At 34.9% G+C, this 10096-nt stretch overlaps 2 protein-coding genes across 5 annotated transcripts in view; both read left to right on the top strand.

Moving 5' to 3' along the window:
• Window positions 1-125: 125 nt before the first annotated feature.
• On the top strand, window positions 126-1790 carry LOC128669297 (uncharacterized). 2 transcript variants are annotated; one of them, XM_053744038.1, is made up of 3 exons: window positions 126-462; window positions 671-806; window positions 1338-1790. In XM_053744038.1, the coding sequence occupies exons 1-3, from the start codon at window positions 329-331 to the stop codon at window positions 1773-1775; spliced, it is 708 nt and encodes a 235-aa protein (XP_053600013.1). In that variant the 5' UTR covers window positions 126-328; the 3' UTR covers window positions 1776-1790. The 2 variants fall into 2 exon arrangements, with proteins under 2 accessions (XP_053600013.1, XP_053600012.1); XM_053744037.1 differs by having other exon boundaries at window positions 671-821.
• A 1105-nt stretch (window positions 1791-2895) lies between these two features.
• Pi3K68D (Phosphatidylinositol 3-kinase 68D) overlaps window positions 2896-10096 on the top strand; it is a 33576-nt gene continuing 26375 nt past the window's right edge. Inside the window, exons 1-10 of one of the 3 annotated variants that reach the window (XM_053743751.1) lie at window positions 2896-3047; window positions 3187-3317; window positions 4898-5018; window positions 5452-5577; window positions 6045-6603; window positions 6963-7044; window positions 8521-8711; window positions 8929-9019; window positions 9727-9867; window positions 9965-10053. In XM_053743751.1, coding sequence (XP_053599726.1) covers window positions 3206-3317; window positions 4898-5018; window positions 5452-5577; window positions 6045-6603; window positions 6963-7044; window positions 8521-8711; window positions 8929-9019; window positions 9727-9867; window positions 9965-10053 — 1512 coding nt within the window. In that variant the 5' untranslated portion in view covers window positions 2896-3047; window positions 3187-3205. The other 2 variants (XM_053743749.2, XM_053743750.2) reach the window with 2 other exon arrangements.

Below are 10096 nucleotides of genomic sequence, written 5' to 3'. Positions count from 1 at the left end.
ATAAACGAAAATACAATGAATCTCACTAAAACACCTTTTTCCATAATCTAATCACAAACCTCAACAGACACAGATTTAAAAAAGGCTATGCTCTACTTTTGCTTACAAAAATAAATGCTTTTCTAAAATTTTCTTTTGACAAATACATGACAGCCATGTCAATCCAATAGTCCAAGTTTTCCAAAATTTTCAGTAAATTTTAAATTTCAATCAAAATTCCAAGTTTTCCACAGTACTTAACGATATTTTGGAACTCCAAAAAATGTATCAATAAATAAAATAGTGTGTACATGGGGTGTCCTTAATAAGGATTGTTAAAAAAGGCACGATGGATCAAGGCCAGTTGATGACAGTTGAGGAGAGTTACGTCGAACGGCGTCAACTGTTCAAAGATATATGGGACACTGCCATGCACATGGATGAAAAGGATGGTGATATCTTGAACAAACCAAAAGTTATCAAGTGAGTAATTATACTATTTTCCTGAATCTACTTTACGCGGTACTTTAATCTACGGGGTGCATATGTAATGCGTACATTAAATGTATACCAAATTTCAGCAGAATTGGTTCACTGGGTATAGTTGTGAAAAACAGACTTTCGCATTTATAGTATTATGTATGGAAGTATGGATTTGTCTATTATTTTGAGCCCAGGTTTCTATTTCAAGGACCCTCCGACTAAGCGAAGTTGACAGATCAGCAGGGAAAAAGAAAAAGCAAAGAATCAAGAATCTACGGGCAGTCTGCAAGAAGATCCTGGAGTTCTGTGATAAGCAAGATGCAGACGACATCTTTTACAACCATGTTAGACCTACATTGGCACGTACTTTCTCACAACCTAGTTAGATAATGAAATTACAACTTTTATTACTTTTAATTTCTGCCCATATTCTACCCCAATCGCGCTCAATAACTTAGCTGCAATTGAACGCATTTTATACCGTTTTAGCAAGTTCATTGAAAATTTTACAATGACAACGTTGATTTAGGGTTCAGTTTTTACCAAATATATCTGTTCGCGATGGGGGCCAGATCACTCGTAGATAGAACTGTATTTTTTCAATTCGCTTGGAACTTATAGGTAGGTACCTGCTAATTAGTTTGGTAGAGTTGCGTTGATACTTTTAGCATTAGAGAGTCGACTCGGCTTAGCACGGTATACCTAATAGACTTTTTGTATGTTTAAACCTTGTATAAATAAGATACATTCATAATCAGTTGCGGCTATATTTTATACTATGTAGGAATTTATGTAGCCAGGCCTATGAGTATTTTGAAATAAAATTATTATATGAATTTCTCAAATTGAACTAAACGATATTCTTAATATTATAGATCACAACGGAAGGTCACGTCGCGCCTGTAAAAAAGCCCGAAACGCATCCAAAGAAAAAGAAGTTAAAGAGCAGAAAGAAAATAAAAAAAACTAAAAGTTTACCAAATAAAGACGCATCAAGTGCGCAGGCAAAAGTAATAGTATCCGACGGGAAGGAGCGCTATGGCTTGAGTCCCAAGAATAAGCCTACAAGGAATTCATCGCCGTCAAAATTCAAGTCTATAATTATCAAAAGACCGTACATACGACCGAAAATGGGGTCAGTAGCGCCGTCGATGACGATGAAACCCTTAAAGCTTGTGTCTTCGCTGAAAAACGCTGATATTACTACCACACCCCGAAAACTCGTCAATAAGAAAAGCCATCCTAAGAATAAGAAAAAAAATAAAACTTCTCTAGATCACGTTTCTCCCCTAAAAATAGATGTTATAGATTAAAGTTTTCTGATCAGTCGTTTTAACGTTTTATTTAAAGTACCTAGGTATAGTACCTAAGTACCTATACAACAAACAATACTTAGGTGTAGTGGGTGTACTAAGTAACAAAAAATAGTTTCAGCCGCAGTGGCGCAGTGGTAAAGTTCTTGCCACTGAACCGAGAGGTCCCGGGTTCGATCCCCGGTCGGGTCATGATGGAAAATGATCTTTTTCTGATTGGCCCGGGTCTTGGATGTTTATCTATATATGTGTTTGTTATAAAATATAGTATCGTTGAGTTGTATCCCATAACACAAGTCTCGAACTTTGGGACTAGCTCAATCTGTGTGATTTGTCCTAATATATATATTTATTTATATCGTTCCCTGTCAGTATTTTGCACTTTTGTATAGTGCAAAAAGGAAATTGTTCCTCAGATGGAGAACACGGGAGGTGATTTTGAGCCCTACATTACATACCCAGGCGAGTGGAAAAATAATTGCATTTTGTCCCCATTTAGGAGGACAGCTGGTAGGGAATAGTGGAATAGCTCGCTGTACCCGCGGCAGGGAAAGCGAATCGGCATTTTCATTTCAAAAAAAAGGCCAACTACCTACTAAAACAAAAGACCGGAAACTCAAAAGGCGCAGGATATGGCCACTATGTCAGAAATATATTATTTTATAATATCCGGCGCAGTGCTGCAGTTCAGAATATCGATTGAAAACATCGATATCTTACGTCATGCGTATCAGTGTCAGTCAGAATAACGATCGAAAGTTGTCATTAAAGAATAAAAATTATAGAATATATAGGTAGATATCGTTATAAAATGAAACATAACATGCACTCACTACTGATTTTATCAAATTGTTATAGATATTTAAAGAAAATATCATGGAAAAAATAACAGAAGTAGGCTACGGCTCAAGCTAAAGCGTAATTTTAAAACACTATCGATATCGATATAATTTTCACCTCTGTACACACTGAGCAAGGATACGTCACCATTAAAGTCCGACTAAATTTAAAATGCCACTCAGTATATGACAGAATATTTTATCCTTGTCTTTCTACGTTCTAAAGTGAACAAAATCATTCAAGTGTCAAATGAATTTGAATGACTACAGAGATTTTTAAATTAGTCTCATTACTTGATAATGAGAGTGATCTGTCTGCCTGACTCTGACCCACAAAATTCATAAAATATTTTGAAGCTATTCTCTGTTTTGTCAATTATCTGACAATGTCGTGATATATTATCACAATAAACATTATCGGAAGTTTCCGTTGGTAAGATTTCATCCTAAATATCATGTGGTGGCTTCCCGGTGTTCTTTGTGGAAATGCCAGAGTTTTTGTGGAGTGTTATTGTGCGTTATAAAACAGTGCATTTGTTTTAATTCCCACGTTCGTCTTGTGACTGTTGTAGTATATAGAAGCAACCGATAATGTCGGACTACGATCTGCAATACCAGGCGGACTTAGAAAAGGCGCAGGCTCTGAGTTTAGAAAGTCTTGCTTTGGAACAATTTCGTAGACAGAAGCAGCTATCGAGCTCAGGTATGCGTTGCGTTGTCTTGTTTGTAAAAGGATTACAGGTGCTTTTAACACAACACGTACGATAATGCCTTGAGATGATTTATGTGCATAAGTACCATTTCATATTTGGATTGGAAATTGGGAAAAATAACTAAGTAATATTTTAATAATAGTAATATTTTACCTAGATGACTTAAAATTTAAAATAACATGACTGCCTATAAAATTGTTTTTTCTGGAACCAACCTGACTCAGAAGAAAAAACAATTTAGTTGTTTCTATTTTATTCCAGGCCTCTAATCTATATTAAACAAATATATGTAATTAAATATAGTAGCTTTTATGTTAACTTACCTATAATAAGTGGTGTTTACTATGTAAATATTTTGTCGGCATCTTTTATCACTTTTAAATGTTGGTCTATTGGTTCTGATATCTGTATTAGACAGGTAAAATGGAATTGTGTGTGTACATGTATACATTACATACAATTCCTTACGATCTGTCCTGCCGAGTGCTGCATACACATTTAATATGCACCAGCTTTAAATTTACCATTTTGTCTAAATATACTTGATGATGTAAATTATTAAAATGTTAATTCATTAATTTATATTGAGTGTGTTTTTGCTAATACTGATATCAGATTTTATTGAAGTCCTAAAAATGTTAATACAAAAAAATATATATGAGTTAGTACTATCAAAATTATACCAAAAAAAATTATATTCACATTATACATGTGGATATCTTATTAGAGTAGAGGCAATTGTTTGGAAAATAAAAGTTTTGCAAGAATATTTCCTTAGTTAAAGGTTATACTAGTTCAATTATTCTTTGGCAACCGCATATTAGTTATTCTATGTGGAAATTTGTGTGACTGTAATACGGGCGAATTTGCAATGAATTTAAATAGATTAATGTGCTGTTGATTATATTTACCAACTTCTAAGATTGTTTTGTTTGGATTAGATGCATTACTGCATGGTTAACCATTCAATCAGAGCAATGAAGCCAATTGAAAGAGTCCCAACAGATATTAAGATGCATCAATTCAGCAAATTGTTTATATTGATGTTCAGCCAGCAGGAAGTGAGGTTATTACCCTGAGCTCGCGAAATAGAGCACTGATTACACAAAATTGGAATATTTATGTTGTTATAACATGTTAATAAAGCATAGAATATAATGTATGGAATTTGTAATGTCATGAAAAAGTATGTCCAAATAAAAAAAATTAAAACTTTCAACTCTGAAGTTCCTTAGATCCTTTCATGTGCTAGAAAAATATTGACAGTATCCAAACAACTGAACATACATTTTCCAAACTTAGCTAACACTAAGATTTGTTGTTTGATTAACACTAACACTCTCAATTAAATTCTCTTTCAAATAAAAAATTAGATATTGTTATAAATTAACCCCTCCTTCTCTAAAAAGTGAATAAAATGAAATGGTTAAAGTTATATTTATAATATGGAATTATAAAATTAAAGCTGCTATCAGGTTGTTACCATTGTTTTTATTAGTAAATAAAAGTGAGCGTTTATCGGTATTATCTTATTAAGGTGACAATCAAGTTATCAAATCAATAACTGTAGATAATGGGCGGGGCTCTGGCAGTGTCCGGCGACGCGACGAGACTGACGGGCCGCCGCCAGCGCTCCCGCCGCCGCCGAGGAAGCCCCCACGAGGAAGAACTTCCACTTCGGAGAACCCCAGGTAAAATTTTCCATACTTACACAGAAATTATTGTATGATTATAAATAGTATAAAAATATCAATTACATTTTTTTTAAGCGATTACAAACTATAGTCTGTTCATAAATACCATTACTATGCTCATCAGAGAGCAGAGAACAGGAGTAGGAGGTATTATATTTCCATTGACAAACATGATGTAATTTACATAAGTAAATAATATTATATTCTTTCAATTCTACAGGGTCTAATTTAGAATTAAGTAGGAACCCATCTTGCTATTTCTATAAATGATACTATATCTCTATATATCAGGGATTCTACAAATTTTCACAATCATTTTTATTTATTAGGCAGCCCTCACACTATGAAGTCATGAACAGTTAAAGAAATTATGTTTTATTGATTTTTATGTTTTAATTATATTAAAATTTTATAATTTTGAAATACTTAGGTCAACCGGTGTGAGTCCAACTCGGGACGAGAGCAGCGACTTAATATCATTCTCCAGCCCGACCAGCAAGTCCGCGCCGAAGGATGCGCACGCGTCGCTCAAGGAGTACATCGAACAGATTGGCAAGTAAGTGCTCAAGATACTATTAAATTGTGTTACTTTTTTGCGCCGCACAAATTTATCCTGGTTAGCTGAGGGATAATGGTTTTAGCATTAGAAGTTTGCTTATACTGGGAATTCTCATAACATAGTGATATCCCAGACTTATTTATGATTTATGATGGAATTATTTATTAAAAATTTCAATTTTATAATATTTTATGCACTCTTTCGGAAACAATAACTGGTTAACCAGAAGGTGTTGTAATATCGTCATAATTATTATATTTGAAATGCTCTTTTCTTTGAGAAATCCAACAAATTTTTGTGTAATATTCGTGATAAGAGATAGATAATAGTATTGTTTGATAAAAACGCCTCACTTTGATAACAATTTGTACGACAATGCCAATAAACACGATGTTTTAGTGACTAAACAATATTAATGAACAATTCATTCATTGTTCGAGAAAAATAAATGTGTCATTTTACAGATTGAGCCAACAAACCGAGGACATCACTTTGAACTCGCCAGACCAATCGCCCGTCATAATGAACAATCAAAACTACAACCAAAGGCCGGGGTACCAGTACCCATATGGGTACAACTTTCCACCACCACATTACCCTATGGCACCATACCCTACTACTCCCTACGGCATGCCTATGCCGTCTACCATGCCGAACTATTCCTATTACCACCCACCTATGGCTATCGAACCGCAGTCACCATACCCCCCTGCAAACCCAGTAATCTATGCGCCTGGTTATAGTCCTTATAGTCAAACGCGAATGGCTGCCCCAGCACCATATGTAGGATACCCCCCTTCCACCCCCCAAACCCCAACATACAGCTACAACACAACAAACATGGTCACAAGACCGATCAGGCCGAATCTCTACCCGCCGTTGCCTGAACAGAATCACTACCCAACATTACCCACTGTCACTACTAATCGACCTATAAACACGCCAGTTAATATACCACCAGCGTTGAAGAACGAACCTTCTAGAGACAGCGTTGAGAGTAATTCGTCGTGGAAATCTGCGGATGTAAGTTGTTTTTTTGTTTAGAAATTGTTATAGGTCATTTGAATGGCCACTGTTCCATTCTACATAAATCACAAAAAAATGTCTTATATTATACGCAGCTAAAATTTGATAAAAATAATTCCAAAAATAGTTTTGCTAAAAACAATTGAGTTCTTCCTATTATATATAGCTAGTACTTTTTGGAGACTCAGGTGCAGTGTGGGGCAAATAAACCTGATCCTCCTGTGGTAGTGATGTAGTGGGTTGGGTTAACTTTCAGTGCATAATAAAACTTTATTTTATTTTTAGCCAAACTAGACTATTTTATTCCAAAATGTATATAATCTACAATATATTTTCAAGTGTTAATTTGTTTGCAGTCAAACGAAGCCGCGGACACGCTGGCAGGCCTGCCCAAGTCGACGAATCTGATAGACTTTGGCAAGAACACCAACGGCGCAGGTAGCGTAAGAGTCAGTGTGCTTGAGGCGTTTGACCCTCTACTAACTGAGCAAAACATCGCTGGTGAGTGGCTTGTCTCATTCGGGTCATGTTCATTGATAGACAGAGAAAACTATAGACTACCATTTGGTTCCGCCAGCCCGTCGTCTTTAGTTTTATCTGTCTTTGTGTTCATTGGTCTGTTGACGAATTTGTCATCAACAACCGCATTTCAAATTAAGTCATAGTCATACATCTATCCAAAAATTGCACTTTCACGGGCGTTTATCACATCAATTTCAAACTCCTTGCATATAACTATGCAACGGCTAACGATTTTGGATAGCTGGATGTGCTGTTGACTGAACGTCAGAGAAATCTGAAAAATATTTCTTCTATATTGGCAATAACGTTTGAAACCAGTTATTAATTTAAAAATATGAATACAAATAAAATTGGCATGTATTCTATTATCCATGACATTGCCTAACGCTCAAAACTCGTAATATAAATTTAAACTAAAATTCGGACGCGGATGCGAACTCTGAAAATAATTCTTAGCTAAAATAATAAAAAAATTAAACCCCATTCAAAATTTTGACAAAGTGAAGGGTTTAAAAAAAAAAATTAAAATATTCCAGCTAAATACTATTTAGATAACTTATATCGATAAAATTATATTTGCAGTGCACCTTTCATTTATAGTTTTGTTTTTGATGTCTTCAAAAAAACAAACTGAAATATTTTACCTACTGAAATATGTGCGTGGTATGGAATATTATTATCATCCATTTTTATGTATGTTTTTTTGTTTTTAGATTACACTTTGTGATACTTTTTCCTAATGTTATATTCATCTATTATTTTATCATTATGTCATAATTGTGTGGTCTATTTGATTTTTACTGATTTCATTGTGTTTTTGAGTTATTTTTCATGTCAATAACCATATCATGGGTTAATTCGACATTTACAATCGAATGTTTTATCATTTATGTGTGGGTTGTTGTTATTATGTGTGTTTAACTATTGTTTATTCCTATACTTATCGTGTCAAGGAAAATTATTGTTCAGTTTTGACTAAGTATGTGGTTTTACTTTGACGATATAATCGACTTTTCATTATTAAATGACAAATTAATGACATATGTAAATAAAAAGAATTCAATGATTTTACAGAATATTAGTTCCACACAATGCACCTTTATACATATAACATCTGTAGTTATTGTTACACTTTGTTCTGATTTGTTTTTAAAGACAACAACACGAAAAACGACATTTTTTTATCGCTATGGTCAGCACGTTGAATGTTACATAAAACTAGTAGTCTTTGTCACACTTTTTGTTTAAGAAAAGAGACACATGAGAGGCCAATATTTTTATGAAGATGTTATATAAATATAACATTTTGTAACATGGCATATAATAGTAGTATAGCATGGAGTATAATAATCTATTGCTTTTTTTCTTGATAATGTGGTATTTATTCCATAGAATATGCAGGCACGAGCGAGTGTTCAGGCAGTGTGTATGAGGAGTACGACCCTCTGGACTTCTTGTACGGTGAGACAGAGATGCGCGAGTCTGTATACGCGACCGTTAGTAAGAAAGAGAAGACAATGTTGCCGTCACCTCCGCCTAAGTCGATACCGACGATGCCCGCTGTTCCTAAAAGACCAACTACGGTTAGTTGATCTGTCTTAGTGTACATTTTATTTAGCTTTTTATGATGATTAATTAAGTTTTCACTAGACTTTTGTTGTATAGGAAAATACAAAATTTTCCGAGAAACCATATTTTTTTATAATGACATGATTGAAATTCCTGATGCGTCTATAAATTAGTATACATACAATTTTTTTACTTTTAACCAAAATTAATATTTATTTATTTTTATTTCAGAATAAACTTTATGACTGCATAACAAAATCTAGGACAAGATCCTACGACAGTGAGCACAAAGCATTTTTGAACATGGTGCTTGATGTTCGAAGTGAGTATGGTTTTATTTCAATTTGTAGAGATAAATATAATCGTTTGTCTGCTACCGACTGTACATTTAGTTTTTTGTCGTCAATTGCCATTGTTATTTTTTGTGTCCAATTCATTCCAATCTCATGTCCAATTTCATGTCAACCACATTATGTGTTAATTCATACTCATACTCGCTTAGCGAACTGCCAGCTGTTAGGTACTCTTTCGCACCCCATACCTACAAAATGTGTGTTAATTCAACGTTTAAATAAGCTATGTATTCTTTCTGTCTTATCAAGTGCTAACACTTATTGCTAACACTTGTGTTTAGTCAGGTCGTCTAAAGCCACCTGATATGACTTTCCAACCATCTATCGCTATCTAGTGGCAAGTAGTTGTATACACACTAGTACTAGTAAACTAAATAATCAACCAGTGAGCAGGTTTCCTCGCCATGTTTTCCTTCACCGGAAGCAAGTAGTGATCTATAAAAACTACTGTAAATGAGTCAGATACAAACTTATGCGTCACGACTAGGTTTCGAATCAAGGCGGGCGCGGACCACTGTACCATCACCCCACAGCTTCATAAGTTATCAATATTTATTAAGCGTTCGTCAACTTAGTACTTAATCTCTCCTTCAAGTCTTTTTTAAACTTTCGCGCTTTGAACACATTAGTGCCAAGTCCCGTCAATACATTTAGTGATGTAACGGATGTTTTACAGAAAAGTTCGTGCACACTGAATCATCCAATCCCGGGCACGTGGTGGCGGCGCGTACGGGCGGCCGCTACCCGCCCAACACCAGCATCAAGGTGCTGGTGCACCATCGGCACAACGACGAGCCCATCACCTTCACGTCTGACGGTAAATACTCATCGTCTATCGGCACCACAACCATAGATCGCATATCGGACTCTACTCAAATCTAGCCTCGTTTTCATATGTTATGTTTTGTTTTCAGTGGAATCGACTGTAGAACATGTGATATTAACGGTAGTTTGTTCCCTAGAAGAGGATATAAGAGAGGACATGTCTGGTTATATGTTACGGGTAAGAAAAATTCCATGTTTCATAATTTTTTAAATTTATCTTT

Source organism: Plodia interpunctella, chromosome 4 (assembly GCF_027563975.2).
Source record: "Plodia interpunctella isolate USDA-ARS_2022_Savannah chromosome 4, ilPloInte3.2, whole genome shotgun sequence".
NCBI lineage: Eukaryota > Metazoa > Arthropoda > Insecta > Lepidoptera > Pyralidae > Plodia > Plodia interpunctella.
This window is presented reverse-complemented; position numbering and strand designations above follow the sequence as displayed.